Source organism: Sciurus vulgaris, assembly GCF_902686455.1.
Source record: "Sciurus vulgaris genome assembly, chromosome: 6".
Classification (NCBI taxonomy): domain Eukaryota; kingdom Metazoa; phylum Chordata; class Mammalia; order Rodentia; family Sciuridae; genus Sciurus; species Sciurus vulgaris.
In genome coordinates this window covers 31,187,942-31,211,796 of record NC_136466.1, presented here as the reverse complement: position 1 = coordinate 31,211,796, position 23,855 = coordinate 31,187,942, and the positions used below count along the sequence as shown (strand labels likewise).

Genomic DNA, 23,855 nt, shown 5'->3' with positions numbered 1-23,855 from the left:
AAACTATATATTCCTCTCTTACTTGACTTTAAAAAATTCAAATGCTAGATGGGCATGTGGTATATACCTGTAATCCCAGCAATTTGGGAGGCTGAGGCAGGAGGATCACAAGTTTAAAGTCAGCATCAGCAATTTAGCTAGGCCCTAGGCAACTTAGTGAGACCCTGTCTCAGAATTAAAAACAAACAAACAAATGAAAGGGCTAGGGATGTGGTTCAGTGTTAAGTGTCCCTGGTTTCAATCCTGGGTACTCCCACCCCCAAATTCAAATGATATGAACATCTTCCACACGATTGGATACAGATCTACCTTTTTTTTTTTTTTTTTTAAGACTGCTTAGTAGTCCATAGTATGACTATTCTGTAATTGATTAACCATGATCCTATTTGTTGTTTCTGGTCTTTCATTGTTGCAAACAATGCTACACTGTATATTCCTGCATTATCTAAAGCACACTTGCAAGTGTTTCTGTTTGCTAGAACATAATTTTCTTCAGAGAGAGCTGAATCAGCAGTAATTGTTCCAGTTATTTAACATGTGTTTCTTCTTTATGTGTAATTGGTTTTTTTTTGTTTGTTTTTTTTTTATTTTCAAGAGTGGGAGGAAGGAAGGGGGTTCTGAATATTTTGCCCAGGCTGGTCTTGAACTGCTGGGATCAAGGGATCCCCATCCCTCAGCCTCCCAAGTACCTGAGACTATATAGGCACACACCACCATGTCTGGCTTTGTAAATTATTTATTTTTTAGACAGTAATATTTGAGATTGAAATTTAAGTATTTCATGTTAAAATTGTCTTTAATATGAGAAACATTACAAATTTCTTTTGTTATCAACATAAATTGTAAGAGAAACTTCATATAATGGCTTAATACACACCTTTTATGGTTTAGCTGTGTTCTCCAGCTTTTACTATGATGCTATTAAACTAGTCTATTGCTATGCATATTACTATGCTATTTTAAACTAGTCTGGGTATTTAATTATTATTGAAGGCACTCTCTGTTACAGATTTTAAGGATTTCCTTCCTTTATTAAAGGTTCTGTTGGTGCAACTAATATGAACGAACATAGTTCCCGTTCCCATGCCATCTTTACAATTACTATAGAATGTAGTGAAAAAGGCGTCGATGGTAATATGCATGTCAGGATGGGGAAGCTTCATCTTGTAGATCTTGCTGTAAGTAACAGGATATTGCTCAAGGAATAACTTTTGCTATGAGATCCATTTATCTCATAAATAAGAATTAAGGTGGAAAGGTATGAGATTTTTAAATTGTTACTTGTGTTTAACTTACTACTTCTTATGGAATATTTCAAATGTATATGAAAGTAGACTAGTATAATAATTCCTTATGTTCTCATCACCCAACTTTAACAGTTGTTAACTCATGACCAGTCTTGTTTCATCTATTCTTACCCACTTCTTCCCTTCCTTAATTTTTTGAATTCCAGATGACTTATCAGGTATTTTACTGTTAAATTGCATTTTTAAAAAATCCTTGAAAAGAATATTCTGTATTATGATTTTAATTTTAACTTGAGGTTTGTCTCTGTATATTGCTAGGGCTCAGAAAGACAAGCAAAAACTGGAGCTACTGGACAGCGCCTGAAGGAGGCTACAAAAATCAATCTTTCACTTTCCACCCTTGGTAATGTAATTTCTGCCTTGGTTGATGGAAAAAGCACTCATGTGCCTTATCGTAACTCTAAATTGACTCGTCTTCTTCAGGATTCTTTAGGAGGAAACTCAAAAACCATGATGGTAAGACATAATTTGTGGTGTTGTTAACATCAGGCAAATTTAAGATTTTAATTTCTGTTCATAAGTTGTATAAATAACATTTTAAAAACTGACTGATTTGGGCTGGGGCTGTAGTATACCATATGTATTAGTCTGCAGTAGTATCATTTGGAAGCCCATATAATTGACACTTTCTTTTTCTTTTTAAATATTTTTTTAGTTGTCAGTGAATCTTTTATTTATTTATCTGTGGTGCTGAGTATCAAACCCAGGGTCTCACATATGCCAGGAAAGTGCTGTACCACTGAGTCACAACTCCAGCCCAACACTTTCTTTTTCAAGAAGGTCAAAGTGCATATGTGCTTCAGACATTTGTTCTGATTTATTTGAAGTGGTGCTATTAATTAATGGTAGTGTAAAATGATTTGCATTTCTAATTCAACAGTGTGCAAATATTGGGCCAGCAGATTATAATTATGATGAAACTATTAGTACATTACGGTACGCCAACCGTGCTAAGAATATTAAAAATAAAGCTAGAATTAATGAAGATCCAAAGGATGCTCTGCTTCGTCAGTTTCAGAAAGAAATAGAAGAACTGAAGAAAAAACTGGAAGAAGGTAACTGCTTTGAAAAATATTAATTTTAATTTTGGCTAAAAGTTTGTTGGTTAACTGGTAAGTGTTCTAACAGAAATCATCTATTAAATTTTTTTGAGCCTCTAACATTAATATTTAAAAGAATATTTCAGAAAAATAACTTTTTTGTTTTTTGTTTTTTTGGTAGTGATGAGGATTTGAACTCAGGGCCTTAGTGCATGCTAGGCAAGCACTTAGCCAACTGAGCTATATCCTCAGCTAGCCCTGAAAAATACTTGATTCCTAGCATTTTCATATTAAGATTCCATAATATTTGTATTTTTTAAAATTAAAGCTGTCATCTTTATTCCGATAATCTTTTGTAGATTTCCTATGTCCACTTGCTAAATAATGAATTTTTATCTGTGTGTAAAAGCAGATTCTACTGTGGATGTATTATAGAAAAGACCAAAGTTCTGGCTTTGTGATTAGTATTACTCACTTTTGTTTAAAGTGAAGAAAGATATCAGACAGTTGTTTTTGATATCAGTAAAAATGTATTACATGACCTTAAAATATACTTTCATACTTAAATTTGGATGTGAGGGTCTATTTTGGAAATTCTTTTTCTCTTTCTTTCTTTCTTTCTTTTTTTTAAAGCACTGGGGATTGAACCCAGGGATGCTTTACTACTGAGCTATAACTGCAGCCTTTTTTATTTTTTATTTTGAGACAGGGTCTCACTGAATTGCTTAGGGTCTCACTGAGTTGCTGAGGCTAGCTTTGAACTTATAATCTTCCTGCCTCAGCCTCCTAAGTTACTGGAGTTACAGGTATGTGCCACTGCACCTGACTGGAAATGATTTTCTAACATGGATAATGCAAAATGGGTAGGAAGTTTGAAGGTCTTATTCATGAGGGTAAGAAACTTCTCAGTCATCATTAAGTACCTAGTCACTCCCTGCACCTTCATGTTAGGGACAGATAGGTCTTTCTGATTGGCATAGAGCTCCTCTGTGTATCACATAAATAGAGGGCTTAGAAACTGCACTTTTGTAGCCTTTGGGGAAACTAGTTACATCACAGGTGAAATTTAGAGATGCTAACCCCATCACATGTTTGGAGACAGTGCTGATTCAATCGACTAGGGTAAAATAATTGAGAAAAAGCAGAGAGTGAACTAATGAAATTTGGTGTTTTAAATGTGACCACTAGGTGGTATTTATAGCCACTATGTTTTAAAGAGTTTTAACTTCTTGGTTATGTTAACGTTGAGTGCATATCTTTATTTTGCATGTCTTTATTTTTAACATTTTTAGGTGGCAAAATATACTTAACAGAAAATGTACCATTTTAACCATGTTTAAGTGTGCAATTTAGATGCATTAAGTACATTCATATCGTTGTGCAAATTATTATCTCTCTTCATCTCCAGAACTTTTTTATCATCCCAGACAGAAATTCTGTACCCATTAAATACTAATTCTCCATTCCTTTCTCCCCCAAGTCCCTGAGAACCACTATTCTACATTTGACCATTCTAGGTACCTTGTGTAAATAAAATCATACAGTATTTGTCCTTTGATCTGGCTTATTCACTTAGCATAATGCCTTCAAGGTTCATCCATGTTTGTAGCATGTCACAATTTATTTCCTTTTTAAGGCCGAATAGTATGCTAGTGTGTTTATGTATGTGTACGTACACACACACTCTCTCTCTTTCTCTCTCTCTCTCTCTCTTTTACACTCTACAATTTGTTTATCCATTTATCTATTGATGGATATTTGGGTTGCTTCCACCTTTGGCCTGTGTGACTTGCTGTTGTGTTCACGATGCAGATAGTTCTTGCTTTAAATGTTTTAGATACAAAACAACAGTAGAGAGGCTGGAGTTGTAGCTCAATGGTAGGGTGCTTGCCTAGCAAGTGTGAGGTACTGGGTTTGATCCTCAACACCACATAAAAAATAACAAATAAATTAAAAAAAATAGAATCACTGGAACATAGGTAATACTATATTTGTAGCACATTTCATTTGCTCTGTAGTTTTGTTTTTATAACTTAGTTAATAGAGTCGATCATATAAACAATAAAAGGTAGGCAAAAGCATTAATTTTATAAACTTTATTTTAAAATTATTTGACTTACAGAAAATTTATATCGTACGGAGAGTTTCTATATACCCTTCATTACACTTCATCTGGCTACCTAGTGTTAATGTCTGTCACAGTACCATTATTAAAACTAGGAAATTTACATCAATAACATCTCAATTAATCGATATGCTGTATCAAATTTTGCCAGTTATCCTTCCATTGTCTTTTCTTTTAAGACCATCACTCAATCCAGGATCACACACAATAGGTTTATTAGTCTTTTTTTTCCCCCTTTTAATCTCCTCCAATTTCCTTAGTCCCTTTTGGTTTTTGAAATCTTGACACTTCAGGACTAGGGACGTGACTCAGTGGTAGAGAGCTTGCCTAACATGTGCAAGGCCCTGGATTTGATCCTCGGCACTACAAAAAGAAGTAGAAAATGAAGAATCTTGACTTTCCTGAAGAGTACTGGTCCTATATGTTTAGACTGTCCTTTAATTAGGTCTGATCTACAGTTCTCTCATAGTTACTCTGAAGCCTTCTCCACTGTAAATCTATTATTTTTTTCATTAGGAATTAATATGTACCTTGTGGGGTGACACTTTGAGATTCTGCAAATATCCTGTTTCTCCTGCTAAGAAAACAGGACGAAAGGTGGTACTTCTAATTTTAGCATCTATCAGTGGTTCATGCCTGTGACAATAATTCTGTTGCATTTTTCAGTGATGATTTTCTACTATCATTCATTTTGTTTAGTGTTTGGAATTCTTTTCCTAGGAAGAATAGTCTCTTTTCCATTTATTTATTCAAATATTTATTTAGCCTGTGGGTTATAGTCCAGTACTTTATCATTTATTATGTTGCTCATATTGTCACAGTTTTGGCTATTAGGAGCTCTAGCAGGGTAGTTCCTATATCCTTTCAGCATGTTCTCATCAGGCACCTGCTTTTTTTTATGGTCCTGCAAGATGAAGTTTTAGGCTCATTTTGTATCTTCTCTACCATGGCCTTAGAATACATTTCTCCCTGGTTCCTTTTATTGGAGAATGGTATATAGAACAGGACACTAGATGTGGTCATTGCTGATAAGGCATCATTGTGACTAGGCTCAAAGAACAAAACATTTTAAATGATTCCTTTACCTAAGACACTGTGTTCTCTTTCCAGCCTTTATTTATAAGTATATTATTATCTAGTTGCAATTTGTATGTATTTTACTTTTTTCTCCCAGTTACCTTTGTTTTCTTAAACATTTCATGTGTGGACAGTGATGTTTCTAAATAACTAATTTGAAGTTAATTTGGTGCTTCTCTGTATTACTATTTAATTGTTCCATTTTATTCACTTTTTGTCTTTACGTCAATATGTAGTTAACACTATCTTTATACAGACAAAGCCCTCTTTGAAATATTTTTTCTGATATAGTCCTAGAAACAGGATTGCTTTGTTAACTGACACTTTTGTGGTTCAAAAAATAATCAGATTGAATGAATTATTTGAAATATTAAGCAGGAAACAAGGAGAAAATGCTCCCCCAAAGAGATCACATTTAAAAAGGCTGAACTAATAATTCTAACACATAAACTTTTGTATTTGTTTAGAGCTCTACTTAAAATAATTATTTGAAGTTTTAAATGTGTCAGATTTTAACTTCTTTTTAGCAACTCTAGAAAAATAAAGTCTCAGTATACATCTTAGCTATTTCTGAGATTAGCACAACTGATACACTGTCTAGGAGCATTGAAATATTTAAATTTGTATTTGGAACCAGGTTCAGTGGTACACTCTTGTAATTCCAGCCATTCAAGAGGCTGAGGCAGGAGGGAGACCCTATCTTGAAATAAAAAAATGAAAGGGCTGGGTGTGTCACTCAGTGGTAGAGCACCCCTGTCTGAGTTCAATCCCTAGTACTTCAGAAAGGACAAAAAATGTATTGGTGGCAACAAAAGTTTAATGAAGAAAATCAGTATAGGTATTTCTGAAATAACCAATGACTTGTATAGACTAAAATACCTATTAAATTACTATCCAAGGAGAAGAAATATCAGGCTCTGATATCAGTGGGTCAGAGGAGGAAGAGGATGAAGAGGGTGAGATTGGAGAAGATGGAGAGAAAAGGAAAAAGAGAAGGGGTAAGTTCTGTTAACTGTTCTAATTGGTAAATTGGTAGAGATTAATTAGGATTATTACCTAATGATGTTTTCACATTCCTAAGGCAGTGGAGTGCATGCCTTCTATTTTGCTCTTTTTAGTTATAACAATTAGAACAGAGAATGTATGCCACATAAGTGGTTAACTTTGCATTTATTTTTTCTCAACTAACCTGTTTATAGCTTACTCAGGATACCATATGGTCTTTTTTTTTTTTTTTTTTAAGAATTTAGAATTATAAAACTATGAGAGTGGATGCACCATTTTGAAATTTTAGGTAGGGTTTTAATTTTATGTGAGGACTTTCATCTGTTATGAACCTATGTATTTTAAGAAATTAGGATAATGTGAAATTTTTTTCTCAAATAAGGTTAGACTTTAGAAGTCATTGGATTTTTAAATATTAAATTTGTATAAAGATTATATTTTTAATTTAATTCCATTTTATAATATGTACTCATTCTCACCCCATGTGGGGCATGTGTTATGTGTGAATTAAGACTGTGTCATGCTAAGGATATAGATAACATGCAAGAGATGGACATATTATAATGGCCTGCATTTCAAGCCTTTTTATTCTAAATATTTGTTTCAGAACTCTCTTCCATTAATGTGAATCATTGTTTTCCAGCTGGTGCATATTTTGCTTGTCTTATTTAAATGATGTTGCTGAAAATAAACCCATCACTGTTTGATCAGGAGTCTCAAATTTAAAAACTATAAAGATTGTATAAATTCAGAAGACAGGAAAAGCATGATTTAGAGCAAGAGTTGGTAAAATACAACCTGCCGGCCAAGTCTAGCCCCTAATGGTTTTTGTAAATAAAATTTTATTAAATCAACCATGCTTATTTGTTTACTTATGGTCTGTGGCTGCTTTCACATGAGGCCTACAAAGACCAAAATGCTTATTATCTGTCCTTTTGCAGAAAATGTTTGCCAAACCCTAACTTAGAGAAATGTATTTTTATTTATATCTAGTTTTTCACAGAATAAACTATTCTTTAGAAAGCTATAAAGCATACATAGATTTATTAAAAAATAAAAGATTGGGGGAAGGAAAGATAATGGAATGAGACAAACATTATTACCCTATGTACATGTATGATTACACAAATGATGTTACTCTATTTCATGTACAACCAGAGAAATGATTGTTGTACCCCATTTGTATACAATGAATAAAAAACAATTTAGGTAGAAAAATGCCACTGTTTAATATGTTAAAATATTTAATAATAATATGCCTACCAGGCTTAGAAATTTAAAAATTTTCAGTGAGCCTTTTCAGTTTTACTGTCAAACCTTAAACATATATATTTATATTTGATAATTTGATGCTTTGAGGGGAGAGAAGGAAATTGATGGCAGATCTGTAACATTAATTGGATTTGACTTTTAAGTTTTAAAATTTCCTTTGACTTACAACCTAAATAGTTTAAATAGACTTAAATGTCACCACATAACTTATTTTTTATTCTTGTCATTTCAATACACAGTGTTTTAACTGAGTAGTAAGATTTGCACACAGTGAATCTTAAATACAGTTTTTAATCCCCCCTGTATGGCTTCGTGAAGTAGAGAACATTGCATAGAGTACTACCAAAACTGTTTTTAAGGGAAAGTAAGTTTTGATTCTTTAATACAAAACTTGATTGTCCTTTAAAATTCTTTCTCTGGAACTGAATTTTTTCTCTATATGTGTGTTCATATTCCTGTTTTTTTCTTTCTTTGGTTGGCGTTGGGCTCATTTCTTTGTCTTCCAGGCAGTAGCAGCAGCAGTAGTTCAGACTCCACATGTTCTGTCATAGAGAAACCTCTGGATAAGTTCTTAACTAGTGAGTGGTAGCTCTTAAATTCTCTAACAGAGCTTTGGCTTCTCCATAACCCATGGGCTTCATTTGAGCAATGCTGCACCGCTCCCTGTCATTATTTGAAGAATACATGTTGGACTTCTCAGTAGAACAAAGCATGTGATGATTCCCCCGCCCCTTCATTGCTTCCAGTTAACCATAATTGTTAAAACATATGCTTTAGCTTATGTTTGAGACAATGGAAGAGAGATTCATGCTTTTGCAATTCAGATAATGTATAAAGAGAGCTAGTAAGCTGTATACAAGAAAAATTCTTATGGTTTTTTTTTTTTTTTATGTTTCATTATCAGTGTTTAATCCTGGTCAGTATAAGGGACATTAAACAACAAATTCTGAATTTCTAAAAGTACCAGTTATATTTGGCAGTACACCAGTACCCATTATAACATATCATATGGCTATAAACATTTTACACTTTGGTGTCCTATTCTTAGCAGTAGCTTAAGATTGAAGACTCCCAAATAAAAATGTAATGTTTCAAGCAAGTAAAAATAAATTTTGTAGTATTTTTATTTCAAATGGACTTTATCTCCATTTCTAAATTATCTGATAGGTTTTAAGAAATTTTCTAAGGTGTGACTAAAGAATTGAGAACCACATGAAGTTTATTCAGGGCCAATCTGGATTTATTTCAGACTTAAAGGCTTTTTCTCAAACTTTAAGTTGAAAAGTATTATTTAATTTTATCTATTCATATTTTACTCCAGAAGAAAAGGGAAGTGATGCCTTCTTGTACCAGCTTGCAGCTTACTGTCTTTTAAAGCATTATCTATATTCTTACCTTTCCCAAAACTAATAACAAAAATGATTGCTTATTGTTCTTATGCATTTAGTTTCCTAGAGGAAGAATTCCAAGAATAGCAAAACTCTGTCTGTTGACAATTCTTAAGCAATTTACCAAAACAATTCACTTCAGAGGATAATTTGAAAAAAATACATGACATTACTTTAGAGACCATAGAGAGGTTTAATTTTGTATTATAAACTGAAATATGAGAAAATATCTCAGTAGGAAACATTGCACTTTTTCTATTTCAAAACTTAAAGAGTTCTTAAAGAGTTGTTATATGAACTTACAATATGAAATGAGTTGTACTTTGTTCAATTCAAGAAGTTTTCATTGCTGTTTGCATATCTAGCACATACTATGTTGTTGTTGTAACATGGGTATGTTGATAAAGTGGAGAGATAGTTGTCCCAAGCATGTGGTTGCTGTGTGTAACTTGGTAATGTATGTACCCTCCCTTTTATAAAACATGAGTGGCCTTTTTTTTTTTTAGGTGTCCCTTGCTTGAATCATCAGTTGTCATTTACTTCTATAATCATTATTGTAATTACCCTTAACACTCTACTAATAGGTTGAATGTAAGTTTATTACTATACAGGTGTACTTCATTTTATGCAGTAAATTTTTTTTTCTCTGAAAACATTGCTTATAAATCAAGTTGGAAAATAGTGTATTGTGAACTTGCTGTCTTTAAAAATTCTTCATAAAATCTTTTGGTTACTCAAATAGTGCAAATTATAAACTTCTCTCTTGGTTTGGGTTTTTGAGTCAGATTTTCTTAAAATGGGGCACACCTGTAATGGATTTTTAGGAGACACATTGAATTGGGAAATTTTGGAAATGGACAATGTGAATTTTGTTACAACTTATTAATTTTAAAAATTGGCTTAATTTTCTGTTTTACTCTTTTAGAATTTCCTAGGTCTTAACAGGTTCCCAATTCTATGTCTACCATTAACATAAACACGTGCTGCTGAGTTGTTACATTTGCAGGAATTTGGGAGTCAGTGTGAGCTCTTTGAGTTGTAATCTTAGACTCAATCTTCTCCTTGCTTAAATTGTATCTCTCATATTCAATATGCTTTCTTTTTACATGTGTTCTTATTTCCATTTTGATAATGATTTGATTTATTTCTGTACTTATACTATAAATGAATGCTATTAAACATTTTTCTTTGTTTTACAAAGGAAATAATGTTTTCCTTTTTTTCTTCCTCATCTCTGTGCGTATGCTTCCTGTCTACGATTTGCTTACCACTTCTTATTGCAAGATCAAGCAGGTTGGTGTGATTGATTTGCACTCCACTTGGTAGTTATTTATCTTATAAAGAACTTTGTTAATTAAATAACATTTTTTAATTTAATAATTTTTTTGCAAGGTAAGTATCCATTTTTGTTTTTAAAAATTTTTTTCAACTTCAGCTTAAAAAAAACAAAACAAAAAAAACCCTGGGAGGCTAAGGCAGGAAGATCAGCTGGTTCAAAGCTAGCCTCAGCAACCTTTGTGAAACCCTAAGCAAGTTAGCAAAACCCTGCCTCAAAATAAAAAATAAAAAGTGCTGAGGATGTAGCTTAGTTGTATAGCATCTATGGGTTCTCAAACCCCAGTACTAAAACGAAATAAAACTTCTTTTTTTCCCAAATTCTTAAAGTCAAATTTTAGAAATACAATTATAAATAATTTCACAGACATTTTCCACTTTTTCTTTTTAAAGCCAAGAATCAAGTGCCTGTGAGCTATGCTGGTGGGTACTCATGTAATAAAATGAGATGAATTCAGTTAACACTTCCTTAAAGTTCCTCCCTTCAGACTTCCTTTGCCAGTTCACCATCACAGTTTTGGTTAAAACACCTGACAAAGGGGAACTGAAAAATGTTACCAGTTCTGTTTGTCTTAATTAAATACTCTTTATGGCATTAACTTTGGGAAAAAAAATTTTGTCCTGAATTTTGAAATTTTGTGCTTAATTTTATTACATAATATTAGAAAAAAGTTATTGTGGGTTTTTTTTTTTTTTTTTTTTTTAATTGAGTGGTTTGGTTGATAAAAGGGTGTGTGTGTGTGTGTGTGTGTGTTGCTAGGGATCAAACCCAGGACCTTACCAATGCTAGGCAAGTGCTTTACTTGGAGCAGTATTCCCAGCCTCACTCCCCTACCCTTTTAAAAAATCTTTAAAATATTTGTAGTTAGAAGGATCAAAGTCCTTACTTAAGGTGGTGAGAGGGTCGATCACGTTGGTGCTCCTGTAGTGCAGGCTCCTGCCCCTGGAATCCATCTTCCCCAGGAGTCCACAGGTCAGCCCCCTGAAGGCTAAACCTTTTTTGTATCATAGGAGCAAAGGGTAAAAATAATTAGCTTAAAAAGTACATATAAAAGTGACTGTTAGTGATGCCTCACTTTAAAATGACTGGTTAAATAATTCATATTTAGCTTAAAGTATTATTTGAAGAAATATAATGATCAAAGTGATTCTGGCTAGACTAACATGTTTAGTATCAGACTTTTGAAACTGACTCTAGCTGTATGGATAATGTATGCATGGTCATCTTCATGAAAACATTACAAAAGCAGCACAGTAATGTTTTTTTTTTTTGCTGCTAAAACTAGCAGAATGGTTTTTATTAATATAATTCAGACAGTATTAATTTATCAAGAGGAATGTATTTTTATATTTCTGCATATTAAATCTTTTTATTTTACTACCACTTTGTGGATTTTGAAACTGTTTTTGTTTTTGTTTTTTTGCAATTCTATGGATTAAACCCAGTGGTACTTTACCACAAAACTATATCCCTAGCCTTTTTTATTTTTTATTTTGAAGAAGGGTCTCACTGAGTTGCTGAGGCTGACTTCGAGTTTGAACTTGTGATCCTTCTGCCTTAGCCTCCCAAGTAGGCTGGGATGACAGGCATGTGCCACCAGGCCCCATAAAAACTTTTTAACAAAACCAATTAGAACTCTAAAGACCTAAAAATACTTATGTTCACATATTGATCATATCATTTCCTTTATATTGTTAAGCATCCATGTCTTCATACCTGTGTTGTTTTGATTTTAACATGTTTGTCATTTTTTCTTTAAATATTTGTAATTCTGAGGTGGAAAGGAAGTTACAGGTTTTTAAATTTCTAAGAAATTGTTTTACTTATGGGAAATTCTTTCTACTTATTCATTGAGAAAAGGAGTTAAATTATTTTTAAAAGTTATTTTTTAACCATATTATCCAGAAGGTTCCACCCAGGTACTATGACAGACAAGCCAACAGATTCAGGTCCACATCCTGACTTTTGGAATGCAATGAATCACACCATACCAAAGCATGAATTTGGATCAGTGCTTTTATTTTAATTTGTTTTGTGGCTTAGGTTTTGCTTTGAACTTACAGTTCTGTAGAAATGAAGGATATTGTATTTTATTTAATTGTGTTTTTTTATATAATTTTGGCCTGAAGAGTTAAATGAAGCTATGAATGATTCTTCCTCCCGTGGTTCCTGAAAGACTATATTTTGATATATGTCACCATCATAGTTATTTTTCAGTTTTTTTTCCTTGTTAATAGCAGAAGGGGTTGGATTTTGGGTGGAGACATTAACAATTTATAAACTCTTCTGGTTTACTCTTTTCTTCTACAGTCCTTTGGGAAGGAAGTTAAGAATGACAAAGCTTTCAAGAGAGCCTCAGACCAATTCTGTGAAAAGTTTGATTGGTTTTCTGAAGGAACATAAGTTTCTGAGAAATAGTATTGCCAGAAATGAATTGTCATTGATTCAGTTCCATAACCATTTTAGTAAGCTAGTTTTTATTTTCTTTTTGATTTTTCATATGAATTTCATGATTTTTGAAATTCATCAGTAAACTTTCATTGAGTACCTATTATATGTATATAAAACACTATTAGACATTATAATCAAAATGATCAATTGGAAGCTGTATTCCAGCTTTATTATTTGGTAGTATTTCTGCTTATATCTGATACTTGTTTAATCTGAGGGAGATTTAGGATACTGAGTTTGACATAGTATTAAGCGTTTTAGTTGCTCGTTTAGGGTCTGATGATAATCATGACAGCTCATCAGCTATAAAATGCCCTCTTAATACTATCTAACTATCGTATAATTAGTGTAGAATTTCTTTCTTTAGAAATGTACTATGGTAGAAAATACTGTCTAGTAATTTAAACAAAAATTTTAGAAAAACCCTGAAGAATAAATTTTAAAAACTCAGAAGAATAAAAACTACTTGATATAAATTCTGATATTTTTATCTATTTTATATCTGTATGTGACTTTGATTTATGCATTTATTTTATGTGATTTGAGAGGTTTTTAAGAAACCACTTGTTATTGATTTGTCAGGAGAAAGAAACTGAAGAATCATTTTGCTTTCTTTTTTATTTGGAGGACACAGAAAATTTTGCTATTTTATTTGGCTTTCCTATTCCACTTTCTTTCCCTATTTTCAGCCCATCTGTTTTGCTCTCTTTCACTTACTTTTGTTCTTAGGTATCTTTGCACAATTGAGCTTGAATTTAGCAGTGAATTAAAAAAGTTTTTCTAGAACATAAATGGAAATGAGTGATACTATTCGTTTGATTTTCTTAAAATGTTGCTATTTTGTATTATTGAGGAGTCTAGACAGTTCTGTATCAAAGATTTTACATATCTGACTTGTTTTAGTGATTGTTGCAATTAAATGACTCAAATAGGTAAAAAGAAAGTTTCTCCAGATAAGATGGTTGAAATGCAAGCAAAAATTGATGAGGAGAGAAAAGCACTTGAAACAAAGCTTGACATGGAAGAAGAAGAAAGAAACAAGGCTAGAGCTGAATTAGAGAAGCGGGAAAAAGATCTTCTTAAAGCTCAGTGAGTTTTATTGAATTGAGATGAATTCATGATTTAAATTTCTAGTAGTTTTCCTAATATGTATAAGCAGGAAAATTGAATAGTAACTAAAAGCTTGATTGTTGTTTTAAGTATAGCTGTTATGAGGTAGAAGATGCCATATGTGATGTATTTCTAAAAATTAAATCTGTTTCAATTGTTTAATCTCTGTGAGAGGAAAAATATTGGTGAGTTTGAATTATAGGTTAATGTATTAATACACAGTTATTTCATAGAGATGTTATATAATTTTTAGTTTTGAAATTGTACATCTAGAGTCTTACAAATTTTGGGAAATGCCATTATTAGAACAGTAGCTGTTCAGTGAATTTAGAGCTTTGTCATTTTAATCAATAGGCAAGAACATCAGTCTTTGCTGGAAAAATTATCTGCTCTGGAAAAGAAGGTAATTGTTGGTGGTGTTGATTTGTTGGCCAAAGCTGAGGAACAAGAAAAACTTCTTGAAGAATCTAACATGGAGTTAGAAGAAAGGAGGAAAAGAGCAGAGCAGCTTCGCAGAGAACTTGAGGAAAAAGAGGTAATGTGACTTTTTGCTTTAATATTTTTACCTAAGTTATTTAGCTTTTTTTTTTTTTTTTGGCAGTGCTGGGGATCGAACCCAGGCACTTTACCAACTGAGCTATCTCCCCAGCCCTAGATTTTAATATCTATAATCTTGATAAAATTTTGAAATAGAGTGTTGGGGGGCAGGTACTAGGGATTAAACTAGGGTGCTCTACCACTGAGCTACATTCCCAGCCCTTTTTTTTTTTTTTTTTTTTTTTTGAGACAGGGCCTCACTAAGTTGCCAGGACTGACCTTGAACTTGTGACCCTCCTGCCTCAGCCTCCTATGTAACTGGGAGACAGGCACTAAAAGCAGATTTCTGGATTATTTTGAAGATAATAGTCACTAACATTTTTTTAAATAATTTAAATTTGTGTCTTAAAGTAATTCTGAAGTTTACCAATTTTTATCATAGCAAGAACGTTTGGATATTGAAGAAAAATATACCAGTTTACAAGAGGAAGCACAGGGAAAGACCAAGAAATTAAAGAAAGTTTGGACTATGCTGATGGCTGCAAAATCAGAGGTTGGTTTCTGAGAAATGACCTACTAATATAGTTCTGAATTTTTAAAGAAGAAATTCCTTTGATTAAGAACACATAAGTAGTCATAACGTGTTTACAGTTTTAAAGAAATAAACAAAATACTTTGCCTTTATGTGCAGTTTTTAATTTTATCTACCAAACCAAATTGTTTTTTCTGTTTTCACCAATAAATAACCTGAGTAGTCAGTGATAATGTCAGTCTGTCCATTATTTTTGTAAAAGAACTCCATAAGCTCTCACAAGCCAGTGCCCTATGTCAGAGGAACTTTTTTGTGTTTCAAATCTTATTTGTTTATAATATTTTAATGGATTTTCTGGTAGATGGCAGATCTCCAACAAGAACATCAGAGGGAAATTGAAGGCCTACTAGAAAACATTCGGCAACTTAGCCGGGAGCTTCGACTTCAGATGCTTATTATTGATAACTTTATACCTCAGGACTATCAGGTAAGCAGGAAGTGCTCTGATCTAGATGTTAGGTTATTAGGGTTAAAGAAAAAGGAAACGAAATTTCTAATTTAGTTTAATTTAGCTATTATATACAAAACTTTCTTGAACAATGCCATCATACTTCAGTTAACTTCCTTTAATGTCTAAGTATCTAATTAAGGATTCCTTAATACATAAGTATCTAAATAAGAATTTCTTCGCCATTCAGAGAACTCAGGTTTATGTAAATGCAGTCAGAATCAAGGTGTAGGTCCAGTAAATAGAACCCCTAGGCTAACTGTTTTACCTTGTTTATGGATGCTAATTTGTGTGTCTGTGTGGTAAAATAAACATAACATGAACTTTACCATTTTAACCATTCTTAGATGTACAGTTCAGCAGTGTTGAGAATATTCATATTCTTTGTGCAGCCATCACCACCATTCATCTCCAGATGGTTGATAATTCTTTATCTAGTGTAATTAAAAAATCTCATCCTCTTTTTCTTAGCCAAAAAATTCTCTTTCTGATACATTTTAATCAATGTTAACATGTTGATTTTCTTAAAAATCTGTTTTGAATCCCAATACAGCCTTAAGAAATCTGTCTGAAAATAAGCCTTAGTACTTTTTTTTCCTTTGAACCTTAGGTGTATAGAATTAATCCTGGATTCATAGCCCACTCTCTTTATTGGTCCTTAGATGGCCTGCTTTAATTTAATTAGTTATTTTGTAGTGAGCTTATCACCCAGAACAAAAGCAAGGACCTTGACAGTAACCTACTTCTAACCAAATGGTTCCCCACACTCACCCTTCTCTGTGCTTCTTTCAATCAAATGTACCCATCATCTTAATTCCTGTGTTTTCATTCTTTTGACGTATGTATATATACATACACACAATGGTATATGTGTATACCATTGTGTGTGCGTGGTGCTGGGGTTTGAACCTAGGACCTCATACACTCTTAGCAAGTGCTCTACTACTGAATAATAATGTCCCCAGCCCTATTTTTTTTTTATAGTTTAATAGTATCTACACATGTTCCTAAGAGAACATGACTATGACTGTTTTTCAATATTTTAAATACTATTAAATATTAAAAATGAACTGTCCTTGACTTTTAAAAGGAAATGATTGAAAACTATGTCCATTGGAATGAAGACATAGGAGAATGGCAACTAGTGAGTATTATTTTCATCCTTTCATGAAATACTGTGAAGTATTTCCTGTGGCTTAGAAATTGGGCTGGCTGCCATGAGGTGGGAAGTTGGTTCAGAGGATGAATCAGATGAGAACCTAGTAGGGCATTTAAAATGGTTTTCTAATTAACTGTAACACAGAGATCATGATAGAAATGGCCTAAGTCAGGAGCTGCAGACCTGACTGACCTCTTGGTCCCTTTCTTTAGCAACATTCAGACCATGTTTTACTAGTGAAACATCAGGATATCTCACAGAAGTTTGCCTAATTCACAGTACTAATTACTAATTAAGACGTTTCTTCCCCCACCCTTTCCTTTTTTGAGAAATGTGTTGCCTATACAGGAAATAACATGAGGAAGCAAACACCAGTACCTGATAAAAAGGAGAAAGATGTAAGAATACTTTTTTTTTTTAATTACATGTGTTTCTTTGTAGGAATGTGAGTCATTAAAATATGCTATCACCTGGTATCTGTTAATCAATCCTCTAGGATGGAACCCTTTTTAGGATAGTTCCGTTCACTCTCAGCCTTATCCCAATGGCTAGCTTATCATTTTCTGTCACAAGAGTGGATTCAGATCACTCTTTGGAGTCTTCTTTTCATCTCTCTGGATCATGGGGTTATGATGAGAGACTCGAATGCATCTGCCTTCCTTTTCAAAGCTAGTTCTAGTCCTAGGTCAACAAGAAGAGAAACCAGTTTTAGGGAAAATAACAACATTGGTGAATACATTTTAGATATTAGAATTAGGTATCTTTTGATATTTAGTTTATCTTCTTCGGCTTTTTTGCTAGGTATTTGTTCAGTATTTTAAATCTTCCCCTAAATCTGGTTTAACTCTTTAAGAATGCCTTCTATTTTTTCTTTCACTTAGCCCTTTGAAGTAGATCTTTCCCATGTGTATCTTGCCTATACTGAGGAGAGTCTGCGTCAGTCTTTGATGAAATTAGAAAGACCACGGACTTCAAAGGGGAAAGCAAGGCCCAAAACAGGGAGAAGGTAAGGACTAGCCTTGAATCCCATGAAAAGATAACATTGAGATATTCTAATTAATACACTTAAAGGAAATTAAAATTTATCTAACATGATATATATTTTGGTTGATACTTTAAAAATCAAATCTATTATGCAGTTACAATTTGATCAAGTAAAATCTAACTAAAGAATTAAGGTCTTCCAACTTCTTTAGCCTTCCTGAGTAAGATAATTTAGTTTTAATCTACTTTGATCTTTCCAAATGTATGATGAATCACTATCTTGCTTAATTGCTTAATTCTTACACTAGTTTTTCATTAGTTTGCCTGGTTAGACTCCCAAAATACTATATTCAGCTGGTTAGTTTTTCTGTCATAAACATAACCCCGGGAGCTTTTATTTCCTCCATCCAAAGTTAAAGGAAACTTCTCTGATCATCTTTCCTGTTCCTTTGGACACTGGTTATGACCATGGAAATGTACATGTACAGTCCTGGACTGGAGCTTGTTCTCAGTCTTTCCTATTTAAGTACTGTGTGGCCTGTTTAGTAAGCTGATTGCAAGACTTTGAGCTCCTGAAATTGTAGCAGATAATGAGCTTCTTTTTTTCTTGAATTCATGTACTTTTTAATATAGACCGAAGTTGTGTGTTTTTAATATTTTTTTTGTTGTTGTTGTTACATAATCTCAGACGTAACCTAACACTTTTTAACTTGGGGTATTTGAACTAGTGGTAGGGAAATCAGTTGTACATTAAAAGTGTACAGATTTTTGCATTCTTCAGCATTTAGATAAGGGGTTTAAACACGTTCACGTGCCAACAGAAGCCACACGTGTAATATTAAGGGATGAAGCAAATCAGTTCTAAGAAACACAAGTTCTTTTAGATATTTTACTTTTCCACTTTTACTAGAAATATTTTCCTCTTAACTCTGCAGTTAGTTGGAAAAATGATACTACAGGTGTGATGGTATAACAGTTGGCCCTGGCATAGTAGAAAGTAACTAATGGAGGGGACTGCAGCAAGCTGGAGAGCTGTGCTGTTTAAAGTGGGTAGTCACCATTCTGTTCTTAGTTAGTTGTGGGAGTAGAGGGCCCATTGTTTCTGGATCTTCTCTTTTCAAAGGAGAAGCCAGAAATTCAGATTACTTACATGAGATCCCTCAATTTTTAGTTACATTTTTTACTGTGTAGACCTAAAACATCTAATTTGATGAGCTATTTAGATATAGCTTCCATAATGCCCATTTTTAAATGTGTGCTTTTTTTTTTTAGCTTAACCTAAAAAAGAAAATGTGTGGGCCAACATTATGTGAGCCATAGTCAGCATCTTTGTATACCAGAAATACCCTTCTGTATGGTGAAAATCCTACAAAAATTGTAGATAGCCATAAAATTAGGCAAATATACACAATAAATGATTTATTGATATTATATTATATGATATGTTTAATGTGATATTCCTCATTAGAAATTCATAATTCATAAGTGCTGGACTTAACTGCAAAAACAGTGCACTCATGTAGCATTTCTATCAGTCCCTACATATGTATCTGTGAGGTGTTGCTTCAGATAATGTGTCTGATTCTTAAGCATTCCACCTGTGCCAATAATATAGTCCAAAAGAGATTAGCAAGAGATTCCAGTCTGGTAGCATGCAACCCACTTCATGTGGCCATATTATCTAGTCCAGTTTTGGACACTATCATCTGTCCAGTCCCTCACTATTCTACATACTGGGGTGTGGTGTCAGCTCTAGGTGAACTTCCCCTGGCCTGAAAAAGTGGGCATTGATCACTTTTCATGGTCAAGGAAGTCAAATATTGGCCAATTTCCGGACTCTCTGGCCACCCTGTATTTTCTACTACATGTTGTAAAGTGTTTGCATTTTAGTCTTTTTAAAAGCATTCATGTTCTCTTTTTTTCTTCTTCAAACAGAAAGCGTTCTGCAAAGCCTGAGACTGTAATTGATTCCTTACTTCAGTAAATGTTGTAGGCGTAAAGTCACAATAAAAATTAGTGATGTTCTTATGCCTGGACAAATCTTCTGTGTAATTTCAAATAATGAAAACTATAAATTATAAGACTGGAAATAATAATTCACATAATTTTTAAACATATATTAAGTTAATGTAACATTAAAATTGTACAATGGTGATTGTTGAGATTGTTACACTACTCTTGAACTGTACTGTGCCAGAAAGTTGGGGGGAGGGGCAGTTCCATCTACACAGTTTCAGTTTGATGTATATGTAAGTCTGTTAGCTATTTACCCAACTATTGTATATTTAGATAAACAATTTCAGAGTACAGAAAAAAAAGTATGTCCTGTTTTGCATGTAGAAAGTAGCAGGTTGAATTACCCTGTGTTGTGCTGCTGTATGTGAATGTTGGGCTGCACACCTGAGAAATGACTCCATCCTACTCTAACCCTAACCCTGTTCAAATATATTTTAATTCTTATACTAACATTCATTGCATTTAAGTATGAGATGACTGATCTTATTCATGTTATATTCAGTAGTCAGTCTTTGCAAGTTTACATTTTGAAGCCAAATATTGAAAATATATTTCATTTCTATCTCTTCTGACCTTTGAGTCTTCTTGCTACTTTGAGTTCAAATTAAATACACTTTTTTTTTTATTGTTCTGACTTCATCTTCTCTTGAAATGTTGAATTGTACTTAAATGTAAAGGAATATCTTTGCCTGTATTGTCTATTTTAAAAAATTCTCTTTGAGGTATGATTTGTGGATGCTTTCCCTTGTCTGAGTTTTAAATTTTGATGGAAATTACTTATATCTCCCAATTGAAAAGGGCCTCAATTTTCCAGAAAATGCGACTAAGCAAGAAAAATATCTTTGAATCCTTTGCCTTTGAAACATTTTATTTTTCAAAGTGTTATGGTGCATACCTGTAATCTCAACCACTCAGGAAACTGTAGCAAGAGGATCATAAGTTTGAGGCTAGCCTCAGCAACTTAGCAAGACCGTGTCTCAAAATTTAAAAAAATAAATAAAAAGGGCTGGGGAGGTAGCTCAGTGGTAGAGTGCCCCTGGATTAGATCTCAGTACTGCAAAACAAAAACTAAACGTCACTTAATTTTCTTTTTCTTCATATTTTATAAAATAAAATATTCTCTAAATTTCTTCTATTGATAAATCCATTGGACTATATTCTCCTCAAAATAAAAAATGTATTTGTTTCATAGTATACTTAAAGTGTAATAGATAATTTGTTTTTGGTTGGCTACTTAGCAAAAAAAAATTTTTGTACAAGTTTTCTATTCTTAAATCACTTAGTTTTCTGTGAGTTTTAAAATTACATAATCATCCCAACACATGTCAGTTGCAAAGATTTATTACATTAACCTTATTTAAATAAGTTTGATTAAATATTAGTTTAATAACTACAGAGTTGTGTATAGAATGATGGTAAGTGCAGGTGGAATGCTTGTGAGATGGTCCACATGTTTGAAGTACTTTCTGGAAGTGGAGTACTGAGTGTCCTGTGTGGTGTTTGCTGGTTAATTAGAATTGCATTTCACTGGCAGCATTTTCTTTGTAGTGCGTAAGAGAGTTAGAAGCTTACAACTTTGCTTAGAGAGGCATTGTTTAGGTACTGTGAGGCCTTGAGGTGAGTATGTCTTGTCAAGACTATGTGAGTAGAATATCTTGGTAACTGTAAAATGTTTTTGATGATGCACATTTAACTTTAGTAATTACAGAAATCTTAATTTTACCAGTAGGAAAAAAGTGCTTTTTCTTTTTTAAGAGTCCATTTTTCTAGCCTTCAACAGTTTATTTAATAGAAAAGGAATAGCTTTTGAATTAAGCTTAAATCATTATAGAAATTTAAGCCACAGTATGTCAAATATTTTTTCTGTCCCACCCATCACAATAACAAAAAGAAATCTATGAAGATTCAAAATGTTGAGAAATTCTCCAGCAGCCTGCTTTAGCAATCTTTTTAAAAAGAATTCATGCTAGAACCAATTCTACCAGATGGACATTAATTATTCAGATATACCAAAATGAGATATTCAAGCCAGGTCTGAATATCCACTTAAAGATATGGACACTGACTTCAGGGCTATTCACTTAGCTCTACTCACGTACTTCTATGGTTTTTACACACTTACTGTGTTTTGTCCACAAATGAAATATTTTATAATTCAGTGTTAATTTCCTGAAAGAGTATACGTGAACAAACTTGCTCATTATTTGAAATAAATGCGCAGCTTGAAAGTGAGTGGCACACATATATAAATAGGTTATTGAATAATATTTGCTTTTCCCTTTAATTTAAAAAGTAATATTTACTTATAAAAGGAGCCTTGGTACAATGTTTAGTTTATAGTATGATCTTCAGTAAACCTTTATTTATATATATAAATAGTTGTAATATTAAAATATAATGATATTCCCCATTTGTGTTTAGATTCTTGTGAAGTATAAAATTCTTTAAGTGGGTATGGGAGTTTCGCATCCACATATTTGTTGCACAAGAATTCATTTGACAAGCTATTTTATGTACTTTTTGGAAAAAGAGGAATTTTTTCTTCAGCAAGAAATTCAAGGTTATTTTGGGGAAAGGAAGTGTTATGACATCATCTGTAACATGTTTATAAAACTATTATGGTTTGGGGGTTTTGTTTTTGTTTCTTTTTTAGTCTCTTTTTAATATCTTCCCTCTTAATTCCTTTTTAAAAATTAGTACATAATAATTATACAGAAAAATGGGTTTCCTTGTGGCATATTTGTTCCCCTTAATTTTTAAGGAAAGTCCCTCTCTTTCCTATGGGGCTGTGAATTAAGGAATGGGTAGAGTTTACATTTAAGTATGCCAGTGTCTGCCCAATTTCTTAATGTATGCATTTATTTTCTGTTTTCATTTTTCTTTGTTCTTAAAATAGTAGAAGAAAACATAGATCTTTTCTAGTGCCTTTAAACTTAACTGTAGTCTGACTAATTTAAATCCTTAATAACTTCAATAACATTACTAAAAATACTGTATACTGGCCAAAATTACAAATTGTACAAATTTGTTGCATTAATTTTAAAAGCCACACTTTCATGGTATTTCATGTATAAATTGTATTTGCTCAAGTTGTATATATCAATATTGTATGTACACATGCAGCATGGTTAGATAAGAAATAAAAATCTTTTACCTTTATAAAGCCCATAGTGATGGTCTTCTTTTCTGAACTATTTGTGTTTATTTCCATCCTGATATTAATGAGCAGTTTCTTTGTGCTTAGCATCTCAATTTTGTGTGGTTAAACAAGGCCTGTGTAATTTAAGAAATTCTTAATGTTGTGGTTCTTTTAAACAAAAATCATCATGAAACAGAAATTTGGAAGAAATATTTTTAAATGTACTTTTTCTCATTGATAAAATTTACTTTTCACCAAAAATATTTTAACCAATTTTTCCTTTCATTAGGTTTTTGAGAACAGAAACCAGTTCTTAGATCATAACATAAAGAAACGTGTTTGTAGAATGTATCCCATGGAAAGTAAGGGGCAGCATTGCCTGCCGGTAACAATACTGTGGTCTCATTCAAAAACTCTTCATAAACTTAGAGCATCTCTAAAACAATCACAGTTCTTGGATTATATTCAATCATATATTCTTTTGACAAACATCAATTACTCGGCACTGTGCCAGGCAGCTATAAGAAGTTCACAGTGGGCCTTGAGAAATTTTGATTTGTGGACTAGTTTCAAAGGACGTTTTTTTCTTTCTTTCTTTCTTTTTTTTTTTTTTTTTTTTTTTTGATACCAGATATTGAACTCAAGGGTACTTAATTAACCACTGAGCTGCATCCCCAGCCCTTTTTTGTATTCTGTTTAGAGAAAGGGTCTCACTGAGTTGTTTAGGGCCTCGCTAAGTTCCTAAAGCTGACTTTGAACTCTCAATCCTCCTGCCTCAGCCTTCCGAGCCGCATGCACCCACTGTCAAAGGACTTTTCTAAGTGTGCTTTTTTGGCATGGAGAGGAGATTGCTGTGGCCTTTCTAGAGA

The 23,855-nt window shown here is 32.9% G+C and overlaps 1 protein-coding gene across 5 annotated transcripts in view; it reads left to right on the top strand.

Annotated features, from left to right (window-relative positions):
- Positions 1-23,013, top strand: part of KIF3A (kinesin family member 3A) — a gene marked incomplete at its 5' end in the record, with an annotated part of 44,284 nt that extends 21,271 nt beyond the window's left edge. For 2 of the 5 annotated variants that reach the window (XM_079144134.1, XM_079144131.1), the window contains 14 exons: positions 1,039-1,178; positions 1,566-1,763; positions 2,188-2,362; positions 6,449-6,547; positions 8,333-8,404; positions 10,499-10,507; positions 13,934-14,090; positions 14,466-14,646; positions 15,091-15,201; positions 15,542-15,667; positions 16,779-16,832; positions 17,177-17,245; positions 17,729-17,853; positions 19,767-23,013. In XM_079144134.1, coding sequence (XP_079000260.1) covers positions 1,039-1,178; positions 1,566-1,763; positions 2,188-2,362; positions 6,449-6,547; positions 8,333-8,404; positions 10,499-10,507; positions 13,934-14,090; positions 14,466-14,646; positions 15,091-15,201; positions 15,542-15,667; positions 16,779-16,832; positions 17,177-17,245; positions 17,729-17,853; positions 19,767-19,815 — 1,565 coding nt within the window. In that variant the 3' untranslated portion in view covers positions 19,816-23,013. Of the gene's footprint in view, positions 1-1,038; positions 1,179-1,565; positions 1,764-2,187; positions 2,363-6,448; positions 6,557-8,332; positions 8,405-10,498; positions 10,508-13,933; positions 14,091-14,465; positions 14,647-15,090; positions 15,202-15,541; positions 15,668-16,778; positions 16,833-17,176; positions 17,246-17,728; positions 17,854-19,766 lie in introns of all 5 variants that reach the window. The other 3 variants (XM_079144130.1, XM_079144133.1, XM_079144132.1) reach the window with 3 other exon arrangements.
- Positions 23,014-23,855: the final 842 nt, after the last annotated feature.